Below are 19,571 nucleotides of genomic sequence, written 5' to 3' on the forward strand. Positions count from 1 at the left end.
GGATTTTGACATCTCCTTATAGGGTTATAGCAGAAAGGAAATAAAATAATAAATAAAATTTATATAAAAACTTCTGTAGGTAATTATCAGCAGTCATTGCACAATGCTTGTTTAGTACAAGAAAGGCACGAGCATCAGGGAGACTGGCAGTGCGGAATGTGGCAAGAATCTGAACCATTCGCTCATCACGCGAATAGACAGATGAACAGCAATGCTGCGACACTAACGTGAACAAATGCCGATCGTGTTTCCAGCACGGCTGCCAACACCACCGCGTCCCTTCCTTCAGATTTTTTTCTTATTATTGTTGTATTCTAATTTAGCAGCTGATTAACTTCTCGCTTCAAATGTTCAATGACCGTGAAAGTACGTGATAACGAAAATATCTTGAGACGTGAATTGATAGTCTGTCGACGCAAATTACTGCTTAACTCGTTATTCTGGGATTCGGAAGACGTCAAGTCCTCGCGTTAATTATTTTTTATTTCCTGTTATAGTTAATTCGAATACAGAACTGAAGACTAATTTTATCCCGCAAAAAGTTGTTCTCGCATTGTTTCATAATGCACACAAGTATGAATCACGTCTCTGAATTCTATCTTGTCAATTTAAGAAACTCTACTCAGCTATTAGTGTTTGTTATTATTGAACGGGTTACATCAGCTTCTTGTCTATGCGGATGACGGGAATATGTTAGGAGAAAATCCACAAACTAATAGGGAAAACGCGGAAATTCTACTTGAAGCAAGTAAAGAGATAGGGTTGGAAGTAAATCCTGAAAAGACTAAGTATATGATTATGTCTCGTGACGAGAATATTGTTCGAAATGGAACTATTAAAGTTGGAAATTTATACTTCGAAGAGGTGGAAAAATTCAGATATCTTGGAGCAACAGTAACAAATATAAATGACACTCGGGAGGAAATTAAACGGAGAATAAATATGGGAAATGCCTGTTATTATTCTGTTGAGAAGCTTTTGTCATCTAGTCTGCTGTCAAAAAATCTGAAAGTTCAAATTTATAAAACAGTTATATTACCGGTAGTTCTGTATGGTTGTGAAACTTGGAGTTTCACTGTCATACATGTATGACAGTGGCACAATCTTCATACACGTGCAGAGTTGCACTCGTTATGAGTGACTAAGTACTTTGGTACATCATAATAATATATGATATGCTAAAAATAATCACTTTGTGATTTAGACGGCGCTTATTCCGTCGGATCCCGGCCACTTAGTCACTCATAACGAGTGCACCTCTGCACATGTGTGGACATTGTGCCACTGTCATACATCTATGCCGCAGTGCATGAGGGTAGGCCACTAGAGGGAACCCAAGAGGTGGAACTTAAACTGAGAGGATTCAATCCGACATCGGGATGAGAATCCGGTGTGGCTTAGTGGATAGAGCGTCAGCACGTAGAGCTGAAAATCCGGGTTCAAATCCCGGTGCCGGAGAGAATTTTTCTCCGTTCCACTCATCCTTCATCATAGTCAATTAAGATTTACAGACTTCTTTTACGTTTAACACGTGAAAGTGATCATCATAAATATATTCCTAAGACGTGATACAGGGTTAAAAGTTGTGTAATCAAGATGTCTAAAGATAAACAAGTTCTACACATTTTTTTTAATAGAGACAGTTTATTTTAGTCTCGTCAGTGACAAGTTCCTCAACAATTTTGGAATTTCTGGCCAAATGTATTCCAGAAAGTGATGAATTAAAAATAAACCATCACAATTAAGGCCCATTCACAATGAAAATTAAACATAACCGTAACATAAACACAGAAGTTTGGTCCATGCTACCAAATGGGATCATTCACAATCATTCACACAAGCATTGACATAAACATTGCCGTTAGACGTTAACATGAAAGTTTGCAAACTCCAAACTTTCATGCTTATGCTTACGTGATTTGCAAACAGAACACAATCGTGGAGCGCTGAAGTTTTTTATTTATCATAGCTTCCTCAAATTAGAGGCTGCCATTAGACAAATCATACAAAACAATACAAGAACAAAATAGAAGATGAGAGCTAAAAGAGTAAGAAAAAGGCAAACAAATACACAAACAAACAAACAGAATATGAGGAAATGGCGTCGTTGTTATGTTTCCATGGTTACCAAGTATGTTTGCTGTTATGTTTATGTTCCCATCGTGAATGATGGTATGACTTCTTGATTTTACCGTAACATTAATATTCTTAAGTTAACGCTTACGTTATGTTTAATTTTCATTGTGAATGAGCCTTTAAACATAACGTAAACATTAACATAAGCACATAAACATATGCCACAAACTTAAGTAGCCAAGGCCCATTCACAATGAAAATTAAACATAACGTAAACATAACACGTGTGTGGAAACAAACATACCGAATCAACAAAACTACAGAATCTATTACATAAAAATAGAGAATTGCACAATGACTGACGATGTAGCTATTCAATTTATGTTTCTAATAACTACAATGGCATCAGTATATGGCTTTCAATACTTGAAATCAAAGAAACGGAGATGTAAAATAATCAACTTTTCGTCACATGATTCCATGTTGCGCGCCTAGCTATCATCACGGCCAATAGATCAAAATATTGCCTGTAGGCAAAGCCCATGAGATGTTAAACAAAAAGTGAAAACACGCTTTCCGCTTGTGTACTGTTTCCAAATCGCATAAACATAAGCATGAAAGTTTGGAGTTTGCAAACTTTCATGTTAACGTCTTATGATTAAGATTAAGTTTATGCTTATGTAATTCATTGTGAATGCTTTCATTAAATAACATGGACACAAGGTTTTACGCTTACGTTATGTTTATGTTTAATTTTCATTGTGAATGGGCCTTTACTCTTGCTACATGAGCTCCACACAACAAACCGAGGGTACGAGTACCTAGGTTGAAACAGATGCGCAATACACCAGAGAGAGTTACAGACAATACGGAGGGAGAGGCAAGGAAAAAGAGAGAAGGATTTTTAACCACCACTATCTTCGTCATATTCCTTCCCAGGTGGTGTTGGATGGAACACGTGATTTGCGAACCCAACTCGATTCGCTGCAGCCATAACCTAAGCAATCTTACGATGCAGCTCAATCTTCCGTGCGATCAATCTTACAACTTTAAACGTCACCCGGTTTCCAGCCACGCCACACGGCTATGCTTTTTGTAGAGGCAAATGAATATTAGTGTTCACTTTACAACCTGCATTTCTACCTGACGTCCTACCGCAAAAGGATCCAGTCTTTCCCTTGACGTGATCATAGACTAGGCTGACCAGATTTCATGCACTATCAAATCGTAAAATATGCATGCATCCATGCACTATCAAATGGCCACATATGCATGCATCCATGCACTATCAAATGGCCAAATATGCACGCATCCATGCATTATCCAATGGCCAAATATGCATGCACCCATGCACTATCAAATGGCCAAATATACATGCATCCATGCACTATCAAATGGCCAAATATGCATGCATCCATGCACTATCCAATGGCCAAATATGCATGCATCCATGCACTATCAAATGGCCAAATATACATGCATCCATGCACTATCAAATGGCCAAATATACATGCATCCATGCACTATCCAATGGCCAAATATGCATGCATCCATGCACTCTCAAATGGCGAAATATACATGCATCCATGCACTATCAAATGGCCAAATATGCATGCATCCATGCACTATCAAATGGCCAAATATGCATGCATCCATGCACTATCAAATGGCCAAATATGCATGCATTCATGCACTATCAAATGGCCAAATATGCATGCATCCACGCACTATCAAATGGCCAAATATACATGCATCCATGCACTATCAAATGGCCAAATATGCATGCATCCATGCACTATCAAATGGCCAAATATGCATGCATCCATGCACTATCAAATGGCCAAATATGCATGCATTCAAGCACTACCAAATGGCCAAATATACATGCTTCCATGCACTATCAAATGGCCAAATATACATGCATCCAAGTACTATCAAATGGCCAAATATGCATGCATCCATGCACTATCAAATGGCCAAATATGCATGCATCCAAGCACTATCAAATGGCCATATATACATGCATCCATGCAGTATCAAATGGCCAAATATGCATGCATCCATGCACTATCAAATGGCCAAATATGCATGCATCCAAGCACTATCAAATGGCCAAATATACATGCATCCATGCACTATCAAATGGCCAAATATGCATGCATCCATGCACTATCAAATGGCCAAATATGCATGCATCCATGCACTATCAAATGGCCAAATATGCATGCATCCAAGCACTATCAAATGGTCAAATATACATACATCCATGCACTATCAAATGGCCAAATATGCATGCATCCATGCACTATCAAATGGCCAAATATGCATGCATCCATGCACTATCAAATGGCCAAATATGCATGCATTCAAGCACTATCAAATGGCCAAATATGCATGCATCCAAGCACTATCAAATCGTCAAATATACATGCATCCATGCACTATCAAATGGCCAAATATGCATGCATCCATGCACTATCAAATGGCCAAATATGCATGCATCCATGCACTATCAAATGGCCAAATATGCATGCATTCAAGCACTATCAAATGGTCAAATATACATGCATCCATGCACTATCAAATGGCCAAATATGCATGCATCCATGCACTATCAAATGGCCAAATATACATGCATCCAAGCACTATCAAATGGCCAAATATGCATGCATCCAAGCACTATCAAATGGTCAAATATACATGCATCCATGCACTATCAAATGGCCAAATATGCATGCATCCATGCACTATCAAATGGCCAAATATACATGCATCCAAGCACTATCAAATGGCCAAATATGCACAATGAAGGGGGAAAAGAAACACTGAAAACATGCACTATAAAAATTGAAACTTACATTTCATTTTCGAATGGCACAATGTACTACTAACAGTCTTTCCAAATTTCTAAGATATTCTTTTCCCTTGATCCACTGTGCCACAAGATCTCTTCTCGAACATTTAATCGGGGGCATTACAACACTTCACAAATACAGTAGCTAATTCACAAAACACTTGTATATGTAGCATACTACAGACCTTCTGCCTATCTATCTTTCCAAATTGGAAAAGGATAAATTTAGATTGGCCGCATTTGAAAGGAAGATATTGCGAAGGATTTTTGGACCTGTAAGGGATGGTGAAACTTGGAGAATAAGATATAATAACGAATTATACCAGCTTTATGAGTCTCCCGATATAATAACATCCATTAAGATTGCTCGTCTGAGATGGGCAGGGCATGTTAAGAGAATGGATGAATGTGAAATACCTAGGAAGGTTATGGAAAATGGGATAGCTGGAGGAAGAAGAGTTGGAAGGACAAAGCTACGATGGATGGACTGTGTTATGGACGACATTAAGAGGCTTGGAGTGAAGAACTGGTGGACGATGGCTAAAGATCGAGACCGATGGAGAAGAATTCTTAAGGAAGCCGAGGCCCGATCCGGGCTGTAGCACTATGGATGATAATGATGATGATGATCTTTCCAAATTAAAGAAAATGTTAGTGCTATTGTCCCCAAACTACAAAGTAGGGAAGGGAGCAGAAGAGGCATCCTTCTAATAATAATTTTAGTCTCAGGGTAAGACTAGTATAGAACAGGAGTGTGGAATTCCAGTGTGACAATACAATGATAGAATTACTGGTAGTCCTCAGGTAGAAACCCTGCAAACAGTTAGCGTTTCACTCATATTTTTCAGTACATATAGGCCTACTCAAATATTGTAAGCTCAGAAATACCAAACTCTACAAGGCAACATTTATAAAATGCAGTATCATGCGATTTAATATAAAATATGCAATGAAACTATAAAAATGGATGTAATATGCAACATAAACCTCAAAATATGCATTATTAAACTTAAAATCTAAAAAAATATGCATTATGGATGAATTTACCACTATGCACGGGAAAGGTATACATATTTCGAAACACTAAGCCATGAAACGGATATTTGCAAAGTTTGAGAATTGTAGCAAGCTTATATAAAAACATTCATTTGCATGGAAATCCTGTCTCTACTTATGATCCATCATGGGACACCGACAATTAAAAAAAAAAACACAAACACTTATCTAGTCACTATACGTTGAAATGTTGCAGAGAATAAATGTAACAGTACATAAAATGACAGAACTTTGCACACTAAATTTGTAGAGTATATTAAATGTTTTAATTAAATCAATAAACACGTGTATGTTCTATAAATAATTATTGCTACTAAGAATCCAATTTCAGTACTGACTCATGCACGGAAGTCTTTCACACAGTATTGCACACACTGAACTCTAACGGGCTATTCCATCTCAAATCGACCGAAATATAGAGAAAATTGACCTTGCAATTTTTAAATACAATGAAACATTTTTGTACGTAGAGAACTGTGATACAATACTTTATGCAAAGTTTGAGGCATCAGAACTTCATAGTGTTTAAATTTAAAATATTTAAATTTATCGTATTTTCATAAAATTAGCAACTTTAAACTTTGTGGCTCCGAAACCTTTTCACCCAATGATCAAAATCATGGTTTATTTTGATGCTGAGAAATTAAAGTTTATATTGACATGTAAACAGTTTTTCTTACTTTTTATGGAAATGGAGAAATTTAGATTTTTCTTCATTAAGATGCCTTTGCCCACGAAAAAATATTTTAAAAATATATGGTTAGATTCCGCATTGAAAGTGTAAATAAACACATATTTTTTGCTGGTGTGCCGTTCTGTAATTTTTTGTATCTGAGAGAGACCCTGACTTATAAATTGGCACCACTATTGCATCTTTCCAATCTCGCGGGACAGTACCATTGTTAATTGATATTTCAAATGCACGCACTAGATAGGGAATCATGGTTAATATTGAAAACGTTAGTAAAAATAAAATGATGTCCTTGTATTTGTCACACCCGTAACGACGGAATGACCCAAACGCATTTGCAACTACAATAACATCGTTCTACTACAAGTCTTTATACCTCACTAATGTCATAATAACGTGGAGGTTTACTTGTAACAATTCCTCTGAACATACCCATATCCTTTCGTTTACAGAGCAACTTCTCAGATGTTCTCCACAAAAAGAAGTAGGCCTCCTCACAAACCATAACAAATGTCAGTAGAAAATGTTTGCATTTAAACCAATAGCTAAGATGTCTTAATCGAACTGGAACGCCTTTTAGCTGCTAAGTACACTGAAAAAAATGTTTTTATTTAGTTTTTAATGGGACGAGTCAGTGGCGACAACAACTTTTCTGGACTATTCGCAGGAGAGAATTTCTGCAAATGTCAACGGATAATGCCATTCAACAAGTGTAGTGACATTAAATTTCAGTTTGAATTTAAAGTAGAGTCATTAAATTAAATCTAAAAACAAGACCCTATATTTTGACTTTATAAGAGTTAAAAAAATAAAAACGAATTCATAGGATGGTGCCACAGGTCTCGCGGTAATAACAATAACTGAAACGGATATTCAAATATTTGCATATACAGGGCTTTCGTTTCTAAACTTCCCAGTCTAAATAACTATATAATTTAATTAAACAAAAAACACGTCAATTTAGATATTGAGGGGCAAGTTTAAAACCAGTCTTAATTGCACATCAGATTTCACCCCCTCAGCCCAGCTTCCCACTTTAAAATTTCAAATGGCACCTCTGTATTTTGATACTTTAAAAGAGTATTTAATTGTTTATACATCACATTCTTTTTCGCATTAAGAAACGTTTCCTAATCACAGGGAATTTTTGCGACTATTTCGTTTATATGACGTCATTCAATTTTCGACCAATGAAATGTAATGAAATTTTGAATTCCAACTAATCACAGTCAAACATCGCGATAATTTTTGCAGCTAGATTTATCGCTAACAATTTATCGCATGGACGTTCTTTTGTTTAGTCGGTATCGCCAACTGTTTCCCCTTAAATTGATGAGCATATACACGGTTAAACTGTTATTTCAAGTTTATGCATTCAAGCAATGAATGAAAGATTGATTGCTAATATTAATTAATATATTTACGCAGTGAAGACGACGTTCAAAACGGTGCACCATGTAGACACAAAATCTTCATGCATCTTAATTGAACGTACGTTTTAAACTTAATCATTTCAATATTCTTCCCAGATTGCATGTATACGCGCACAGAAAATTGATCTGTGTAGATGCAGCTTTAGTCTCGTTACACACTACAGCGAGAATACATTTGTCAAGCTATGGAAAATGCTTTTCTGTAGCACGGAGTAACGGTCGAAATAAGGCACAACTGACATTGTCCCGCGTCCACAGGTAACTACAGTAATCTAATTGTAGTCTATAACACTTATATTACGTGAATGAAATTAAACAATTAATAGAAACTCAGATGTTCAAATTTATGTAACATCAGCGCATATCAAACCCAAAGATCTTGTATAGTATTATATACAAGGTCTTTGATCAAACTTCGTTCCTTATGGCGTAATAAAATTCGTGTTTCATTATTTATCTGTGCAGAGATGGCTTCACTGTTTAGCAACATATGTCTCGCTGTAGTGTGAATACATAAGCATAGCTATATAGCCGTTTCCACACATATTACATAGTTCTTAGTTCCCAGTGTAGTGTGTAATGTAACGATGAAGTACTAAATAATGTACGTAATTCTACTTCCACATCCACATCTTCATGTTCTAATTCCATATCCATTGTAGGTTATGTGAAGAAAATTACACTCCTTCATTCAGATTTCATAACTACATTTTCAACAATTCTTCATTTAATTAATGTATTAATCAGGTTACTGTAATTATATTATAAAATTTTAAAATAAACTATGATTTCAGCAGATAATGAAAATGTATTTATGTTACAATAACGAGAGAAAAGCGAAGTACATGTAATTTACATTGTTAAACATCTATTTCGCTTTTCTTAATTGGCATTACTGAATAATAATATCGAATTTCTTTATTGCAGTAATCGATATTCATCTATTTCAATTTCACAATGTCTGGACAGGTTACGTATTCGTAAATATACAATTATTAACAGTTTGTGATCGAATTTTAGGGATATATTATTTACATTTTTATTTTATTCACGAAATAGTTCTAATAAATGTCACTCGAGGTCTGAGATTACTATAGACTATTACACTCTTACTACGTCATACTACTTTTGACCAATAAAACGGTACGAAAGGACGTATTTCGACCAATCATGGCTGCTTATCGCACAACTTTATCGCGTCCCTAGCATTTGTTTAATTTTATCGCGTCCCTAGTATTTGTTTCTTTGTTTGCAACATTTGAAACTGCGCTGGTCTGGACGTCAAAAAAAAAAATATATATATATAAAATTACAAACCACTCCAGTCGATGCACAGCAGTTTCAAATATGACTCGCATTGGCATTCAAGAACAAGAATTAATAAAAATCACTGATCATACCTATGCATCTTCTGAAATCCGATTTACAAATAAATGAAGAGCACCATTCGGAAATCCTGAATAGGTTGAATACACCATGTAGGCCTAAATCAACGAGTTCCACTTCTATTAAACACACGTCCAATATAACATCAATTGAACCACCAACCACATTCAAATTTGAAAATTGTACATTCAATAATTATTCCTTTTAAAATTATTCATGTTTATTTTTTATGTCATCGTCGTTAATTAAAACTTTTCTAACACTTGTGTATATTAGTTAGGTTATGTTATAGCTTCTGCTATATGATATTATGGATATCAGAGATTGTTCAATATTAAGATTTATTGAAAATCATCTGTCAAGTGACGTTGATTACTGGGATTCGGATAATTGAAGTGGAATGCAACTGTCTTAATAAAAATGAAACTGTATCAACAAAGCTTTCTTGACTAGTAACCGTCTACAGAGTTCAATGAAGATTCCATAGTTGGCACAACTGCCATCTAGCGTAATGGTGCAATAATACATTTGAAGACTGGTTTATTTTCGTAAGTCAATTAATATTTTATTGTATTGGAGTACTTTGTTACTTATAATCTTTATATACTTTCTTCTAATCGTGTAATAGTCAATTAAATCTCACTCGAGTTTTGATTTTCTCTAGATAAATCAAAACCTCTAGTGAGATTACTGTTGATAAAATATTCGCGATAAAACGCGAAATACAATTTTTATCATGACATGTGCCTCGAACTTGCCAGACTAATATTTGTAAGATTTTTTAATAGCATTTTTGTTATGTTGACTTTTTTTTATTTTTTAGTACCGACATTTTTATTTTAAATATACGTAAAATACCAAAACGGCATTTTTCAAGCACAAACATGAATTAATTTCAACTATTTATAGGCGTTCATGGTTCATTTACGCATTTAAGTCCTATAGAATTTTTACAAGAGGATACTGTGTACACGAAACGTAGATATATCTGAATAACATAGTCTAGGATGTAGGGAACAAAATAGGTACGGCATTAGAAATCCGTTCCCTAGCGATAATATTGCCCCACGCGTATACACCATCAAGTTCGTTTTTACTCCAGCAGCAGTTGGATTCGATTATCGGATCTTGAGAATGCTAGGCATGCGCGCTTTGAGACGGTATCTGCGACAAAGTGATCGACAGACATCTGTTTACTTATGACGTTGCACGTTGCAAAGCGAGAAGTCAACCATCCGTCATGCCTGCGTCACGTGCCAACAATAATGACAACGTGAAGACAGGGCAACAAGTGCTGCTATCACTTACGTTTCCATCACGTGCGATGTTTCAGGTCGGCGTCTTCTGCTTCGTGTTCCCCTTCAGATATCGAACACTACCATTATTTGCAATTATATCTGTATCACAACCCGTGATTTCAATACATTTCAGCAGCCAGTCATTGATATAGTTGTAGTTATCGCAACTTTTCCAGTTCAACGTGTAGCTTCAAAAATGCTGTACTTAATTCAAACGGATGTAATGCTGGTGAAAATTTCGCAACGTGATAAGCTGCGATGGTAACTTAAACCAATGTACTTCAAGGAATACATTATACAGTAGTATATTACGATACAAGCGTGGTAAATGCATTATAACAGAATCAAGAAAAAGACAAGACGAATACTCTTTTCCGTTTCCGTTTCCGAGATTCTGTTATGCACTTAACACACGTATTGCATACTGTTTTTTAGCCGATCTTAATAAAAAGATAAAATATTATTAATCATTTCTAATTTAAATAAATAGTTTGTTTTTGGACGCTAACATTTTCATGTGTGATCGCCGTTCGTTATTTGTCAATATGTGTCATTCATTTGTTATTATTCGTATTTGTCGATAGGTGCCATTCATTTGTTATTATTCGTATTTGTCGATAGGTGTTATTCATTTGTTATTATTCGTATTTGTCGATAGGCGCCATTCATTTGTTATTATTCGTATTTGTCGATAGGTGTTATTCATTTGTTATTATTTGTCGACGATTGTGAAAATGTTGTAATAAAATAAATTATAGAAAGTTTAGTTTTATATTCAAAGAGTCCCTACCGAGTAATATCAGCGGCTGCCACACATCAAACCAATTTAAGAATAGACTAAGGAGATATTTTTCAAACAATTCTCGTTAATAATAATAGTTGTATCAAGTTTCTCAATATTTAATGGTTTTATATATATATATATATATATATATATCACAGAATAAATATTTAAATTATCTCACTATTATTATTATTATTATTATTATTATTATTATTATTATTATTATTTCTTACCAATGTTTATTATTGTCTAACTAACATTAATTATCTAACTTTCATTACCGATATTCACTTTCATTTTGTTTTACGGTCTAAATATTAATGTAATAACTATTGTAAGCGAATTGTATTCAATTATAATTAGAGTCTGGACGGGCGGAAGAGAAGGCCTACTGACCTTAGCTCTGCCAGATTAAATAAATAAATACAATACACACTACAAAGACATCTCAACACACAAACAACACAAACAAATAAATACAACCACACAGGCGTATACAAACACACATGCAATAGTTGCGACAGTTTCTACATTGGACAGACAGGCAGATCATTCCAAACTCGATACAAAGAATACATTAAAGCAATAACCAGAGGACACAATACATCTACATATGCCCAACACATAACTAATGCTAACCACGCATACAATAACATAAGTACAGACATGGAAATCCTACACATACAACCCAAAAACCAAAAACTCAACACGCTAGAACAATATGAAATATACAGACACGCTAAAACACACCCCAATCAAGTTCTTAACACACAGATCAATTTCAGAACATACACACTCTTTGACACAACTCTTCATCAAACGAACACACCCACACAACAGGCAGCGAAGTTGAGATAGCGCCGAGATCTAGTAGGCTCTGAGGATGGTGTTAAGTAGCACCGAAACAGCTGTAAGCCGCACATGCTTACATAATTAACACGAGTAAGATCGCCATTTAATTATTTAAATAAATAAATATTATTATTATTATTATTATTATTATTATTATTATTATTATTATCTATTTAACTAATAGGGAGGGGAAACTATTCTTTCTGTATTAACAATAAGCGCAACATTTTTAGAAATACATATTTCAGTGTATTTTACTATTTCAGACGTGATATCTTGAAACGTTGGAATCAGAAAAATATTACAGAACAATGTTTCTAGCACGACACAAACCATATTAAACAAAATTAGCGAAATACGCATCGCAAGTGCACTTTAAAGTGTAATCTCAAGTGGTTACACACCCTTTATGGACAGAACGTGCGGAAGGTTAAGGAACTGCTTAACGGAGGTACAGCTAAGGAGTTCTTTCAAGCAAAAAATATTGATATTTTATGCTGTCCAATTTTAATGGTTTCGACAATCGACTCCAAACGTGAAGAAAAGCGTGCTAAAATCCCAGTGTTAAAAGGTATTTAAGACATTTTATCCATGAAAATGTATGGCTTTTTAAGTTCGAACAAGACCAGCTTCATTAAAACAGGTGAGTTGCATGTGTTAAGACCACTGGAAGACTACAGGAACTCTGCAGATGTCTGTGTCTGTGTTTCCTACAAACAAACGTATAGACAGTTCCTATAGCCCATTTATTCAAGTCTATTTATCGACAACTGAACCAGTATTTGCCAGGAAATGCTAAAGATTTGATATGCACAGAGATAGTATGAATTAAATGAAACTAATAATTGTCGAGTGTTCCCTGCGGTAGATGTGGGTCTACATCTTCACCATAAGCGGGTTCGAGTCTTGTTGGAGCGTGGAGTCTTTTTATGAAGAAATTCACATTGGCAATCGTGACGGACAAGGTCACAGGATTTTCTCGGAGTACTCCCGTTTTCTCATGTTAGGCAAAAATATCATTCTATCAGAGCTTCATTCCCTGTTGGATTGAGAAAACAGTGGTGCACAAACTTCAAACGGAACATGAAATTTTATGTCGTTATTTTTATATGGCTTCTTTCTGTTTGTTATTACTTATATTGCCTGTAAAACAAAAGTACTAACACTGATTTCATAATATTGCAGTTATGTTTTAAACGTTAATATATCATAAAGAGTTAAGAAGGAATAATTACATTAATTCCATAGCAGTACAACTATACTGTACTAAGTGGATGAAACACATCATTCATAAAGAAAGTCATATCTAAAAAAAAGATTGAGTATGACATGATAAGCTATTTAATAGAGCAAAAATCTGAAAATTGATAAATATGTCACATAGGAGTTATTGCAGGAACAAACGACGATATGAATATAAATTACTTTATATTTTTTATGCTCGACCATGCCGAAATGTAGTAATTATACACCTGGTAGCAGACCTTTAATGCATGTCATTAAAGTACACCTACTCATTAAAGGTCAGGTCTTTCAGCCAATGACGACTCAGGTTACAACTGTTCAGCCAATGACAGGTCAGCTTTCTACCGTTATAAAACCGCAAGTATCGATTATTCTCGGATATGCAATCGAAAGAGAATTAGCGAAAAGTCACGGAGGCTGGAAATCCAATACTGTCGCAGAAGGTTATGTTCTGTTACTATAATAATTAGCGTTAATTGTAAATAATATTCAAATAAATTCAATTTGTCATTCGTTTTTCAATGTCTAATTTTATTTCAATGTTATCTCTGTAGGTTCTTATGGCCTAGCAAGGTCAATGTGCACATCTGTTCCTCGGAAAAAAATCAATACTTTCGCGTCTGCGCACATCTCACAACATACGGGACATTGCTAAAAAATTAATAATATCAAGTTAGAAATATGGTCGAGCATAAAAAGTGGTATGAAACTCGCCTATAATGGTAATTAAGAAGCTCGTATGAAAATGATTAAACTCGCTTGCGCTCGTTTCATAAACATTCATACTCACTTCTTAATTACCTTCATTATAGGCTCGTTGCATAATGTACTATTATAGCACCAATGTAAATTATTTTATCTTTATATAAGGAAAAAAACTCTGGTAAAGCGTCGCGTGGTACAAGAAAGTACAGTATTTAAGATAGCTTGGTAATCAATCAACATTTGTGTTATGTTTTCAGATGCGTCGTCGTCGAACGAAGCTGTACACCTACAACAGCGCCTGCGCAGTTTGAGCACGGAGCTCGTGACGCTAAGAAACCGTCTCCACGTGAGCCAACCAGCAGCCACCGTGCCCCCTCCCCCTCACACAACCTCCAACAACAGCAGCAACAATAACAACAATAGCAACCACCACAGCAACAATATCCACGGCACAGCTCCCTGCACTGTGGCAGCCAATCAACAGCCCATAGTTCCTCCACGTCACACCGCTCTCCCCGCTCTTCCGCAACACATCAATACTGTCGGTAAGTAGGGCAATCTCAAGCCAAATACAATTGATTGAATTCTCCTCATTTGATCGTAGAGTATCATGTTCCTGAGAAATACTGAAGCTTTATGTTAGACTTTAGAGTCAGCATTTTATGTATTCTTATCTAGTTCAGTTACTAACAAGGTACTGTTATTGCAAGTTATCTTGAACCTTCTGAGCGGGGACAGAGGGGCAGAGGGAAGGAAGCGCGTAACGCGGGTGGAGCCAACTGAGTTGTTTGCGCATGCTCCACAGCATAATCTCATGTCAAGAAACATAGAACTATTTCCTTCACTGCGTACCAGTAGTGTTACCATGGAGCAGCAACCACAGGGTAGTAATTATGGTGAAATCACACCACCGCGGAGAAAAAGTAACGCTGTTATCCATAGCCGAGAAAGAGAAATTATCGCAAATATAATAAAATTAAGCTTTGCGAGGAGGAAAAATTAAACAAATATTTGCTGGAACCTCTTGCTAAGGAATATGAGAGAGCGGCTAAATACTCTTGCAAAAGTATTAGTTCCGTGAAGACAATTAAAAATAATATTGAATTACAACCGAATGAACCTCACACTACTCCGGGAAAGAATAGGTATGTAATGTTTAGAAATTATTGCTATAATAGTTATGTACAATAGTGTGTGTATTGAGAGCGACATAATGAATTACTGTTGTAAGTTATTATTTTCTTATAGTTCTACTAAACATATTATTTCATTCCATAATAATTAGACTTGTGTAAAGTTGAAGTGGACGACTTCGATCAACATGTTATTCGGGATACAATCGAAGAATTTTATCGTGTTCAGAAAGTAGTACCTACGATTAAGAAGATAATTCCGAATGGATGATGCCATTGGCGAAATAATTAATTTTGGAACAAGCGATGATGGCAGTAATGATAGGGATATGGACTGTGTATAATTGTAAATTAATGTAAATTCAAATAATAAGCCTGTAAAATATTGTTATAAGAATATGTACATATTAGCTGAAGGTGTAAGTCATGCAGGCCTATATAATGTACAGAAGTAGCTGTAGTAACTCCTCCATTGCCGGTCCCCAGCCCGGATGAGAGAGGAGTGTACACACGATTATATTTAAATACTCACTCATTACAGGTTAATTAAAACCTGCTACGAAACCATGTTCTCCTCTCAAAACCGGAGTGTCGTGAGATGATGATGTATGTAATGAACCATGTTCTTTTACAGTAGAGAGCCGTAAGGTAAAAGAACCAACGTTTTTTGAAAAGAGTCACGTTATCCGAGGGAGGGGCAGCCTTGCCGTGTCGTTACGTTGATGAGTACATGCCGTACCGAGCAGTTCCAAAGACAGACTTAGGGGATGTAAGGTTCAAGATAACTTGCAATGACAGTACTGCCACTGCCATCGTGATCTAGACCAGGCCGTAATGCAGGATGTGTGACGTCACTCGATGGGTCGGGCTTTTCTATTTGAGTATACGGAGCTGAGTGAAATATATTACTTTAATGCGTGTCGGTGCTCAATTTTATTTAGTGTAATGTGTGTATAAGATACGTTCACTTCTTATTGCATAATATGTTGCATAAATAATTACAAAACTGTGTTATTTTAATGTGAACGGAGTTTTACATGTTAACATAACCTGTTCGCATCAACATTTTAAGTTTGGAATGGAAGCTATATTGAGATTTAATAAAGAATTATTTATATTGTGATTTTAATTTAGCACATCTATCTTCCTTACTGGTAGGTAGAAAATTTACCACAGTCCCTCCTATGAAATTAGTCTAGGTACGTACGGTTGTGTGTTACTTCATCTGGTAGGTTAGATAAATAGAATTAAATACGACCCAGTATAGTAGGGAACAAATAAATAAAACAATTAAATTGTTATTCAATGTAATGTGTGCAAAAGTTCCATTATTTGTTGTATAATGTGGCAGGATTATAAAACTGTGTTATTTTTATGTGAAGAGAATTCAGCATGTTAACATAACAAGAATTTCGTAATGAAGTGAGCGTGCTTTATTTCAATTAATTACAATACTAGATACTGTAACAGTAATGAAAACTATAAGGCATAATTTATCTCGCTTTTAGTTCAAATTGTGTATATTATCAAACGTCGTATTATTTATAATGTAGGTTATTTACACATAAAAAGGGCGCAATAATTTAAATTTAATAAAACAAATACGGTAAACTAACAATAATGAATTAGACAAGAGTAACATCAGTAACGCTGCACTTAGGCCTAATCATAATTTACTTTACATCCCAGTCAATGTTTCACTTTCACGTGTATATTATTACACATATTTACTGTTTATAACACCAAAAATTCACTTAACCACATAAGGGCGCAATGTTTAATCGAAATAAAAGTAGGTATTACCCTGCAACAACGTAATTTTTAAACCAAAAATAATATTATACCTTACGTTGCAAGTGAATTGTGTCTCAAGAGTCTCACAGTCACTGTTTAAAATTTTACTGACGCAATTACACTGCATTTCAGAGAAATATATGTTGTTTTTCATGTACTGCAACTAATTGATATGGTTGAAAGACCTCCCTTCGCGATCAGCTGTTAAGCGAGTCACGTGGTCTGCCTTACGGCCTGTATAGATCACGATGGCAGTGGTACTGCCCGTGTGTCTCGTCCTGAGACGAGAGTTCCCTAGTGCTTATAACCACGCCTCTTAGGGCTATACTACAGGAACGTTAAAAATGTTGCGTTGACAGGCGTTGGTAACGCATGAAAAATGTAGAAACTACACGTTGCGTTAGGGACGCTGTGTTTGGTTTCAGAACTGCAATGGGTGTTATACAAGTTGCATATGTAGCTCAGCTGTGTGTTCAGTTTACAAGTCTGTCTCAAAAAGGAGGAAAATGAGATGGTGGATTCATCCCGAAAACATTAAGAGACTTTCGACAGGAAAGTTTTATACAGTACTGCATTTGAAAATCACCGACAGTATCTCGACAAGTTTTTTCTCTATTACAGAATGTCAATAAAAAGTTTTGATGATCTTTTGAATTTAATTTCTCATAAAATTAAGAAAGCTGATATTGTAATAAGGAAATCAGTTCATCCTGTCGAAAAGCTGATTGTAACATTAAGGTAAGTAATAAAATTTGCCTTAATTTGTAATGATTATATTTTTATTTTGTGCATAATATGTTGAAAATTAAGGACGTTACAAGATGCAGAAAATTATTATATTTTTACTTTATGCATAATATGTTGAAAATTAAGAACGTTACAAGCTGCAGAAAATTATTGTATTTTTATTTTATGCATAATATGTTGAAAATTAAGAACATTACAAGCTGCAGAAATCAGTACTGACTGAAATTAACAATGAACTCAGAATCATTTGAACCATCGGCAATAACATTCAACGGCGACTCTGACAATTGGGACATTCTTGATGTTGCCCGTTGCTGGACACTTCAGAAACTTTGAAACGGGCTTCAATTGCAAGCTCTGGAGGTGAATTGTCCATGATTTTGATAAATGATAGGAAAGCTTTGTTTCCATCCTTGTAATTATCTCTGTCTTGTCTTTAAGAACATTACAAGCTGCAGAAATCAGTACTGACTGAAATTAACAATGAACTCAGAATCATTTGAACCATCGGCAATAACATTCAACGGCGACTCTGACAATTGGGACATTCTTGATGTTGCCCGTTGCTGGACACTTCAGAAACTTTGAAGCGGGCTTCAGTTGCAAGCTCTGGAGGTGAATTGTCCATGATTTTGATAAATGATAGGAAAGCTTTGTTTCCATCCTTGTAATTATCTCTGTCTTGTCTTTAAGAACATTACAAGCTGCAGAAATCAGTACTGACTGAAATTAACAATGAACTCAGAATCATTTGAACCATCGGCAATAACATTCAACGGCGACTCTGACAATTGGGACATTCTTGATGTTGCCCGTTGCTGGACACTTCAGAAACTTTGAAACGGGCTTCAGTTGCAAGCTCTGGAGTTGAATTGTGCATGATTTTGATAAATGATAGTAAAGCTTTGTTTCCATCCTTGTAATTATCTCTGTCTTGTTTAAGAACATTACAAGCTGCAGAAATCAGTACTGACTGAAATTAACAATGAACTCAGAATCATTTGAACCATCGGCAATAACATTCAACGGCGACTCTGACAATTGGGACATTCTTGATGTTGCCCGTTGCTGGACACTTCAGAAACTTTGAAACGGGCTTCAATTGCAAGCTCTGGAGGTGAATTGTCCATGATTTTGATAAATGATAGGAAAGCTTTGTTTCCATCCTTGTAATTATCTCTGTCTTGTCTTTAAGAACATTACAAGCTGCAGAAATCAGTACTGACTGAAATTAACAATGAACTCAGAATCATTTGAACCATCGGCAATAACATTCAACGGCGACTCTGACAATTGGGACATTCTTGATGTTGCCCGTTGCTGGACACTTCAGAAACTTTGAAGCGGGCTTCAGTTGCAAGCTCTGGAGGTGAATTGTCCATGATTTTGATAAATGATAGGAAAGCTTTGTTTCCATCCTTGTAATTATCTCTGTCTTGTCTTTAAGAACATTACAAGCTGCAGAAATCAGTACTGACTGAAATTAACAATGAACTCAGAATCATTTGAACCATCGG

General features: G+C 35.6%; 1 protein-coding gene across 2 annotated transcripts in view; it reads left to right on the forward strand.

Moving 5' to 3' along the window:
* dachs (unconventional myosin-IXb-like dachs) overlaps window positions 1-19,571 on the forward strand; it is a 414,275-nt gene that overhangs the window by 265,852 nt on the left and 128,852 nt on the right. For both annotated transcript variants that reach the window (XM_069832004.1, XM_069832005.1), the window contains one exon: window positions 14,638-14,925. In XM_069832004.1, coding sequence (XP_069688105.1) covers window positions 14,638-14,925 — 288 coding nt within the window. The remainder of the gene's footprint in view (window positions 1-14,637; window positions 14,926-19,571) is intronic.

Source organism: Periplaneta americana, chromosome 7 (genome assembly GCF_040183065.1).
Source record: "Periplaneta americana isolate PAMFEO1 chromosome 7, P.americana_PAMFEO1_priV1, whole genome shotgun sequence".
Taxonomy (NCBI): Eukaryota; Metazoa; Arthropoda; class Insecta; order Blattodea; family Blattidae; genus Periplaneta; species Periplaneta americana.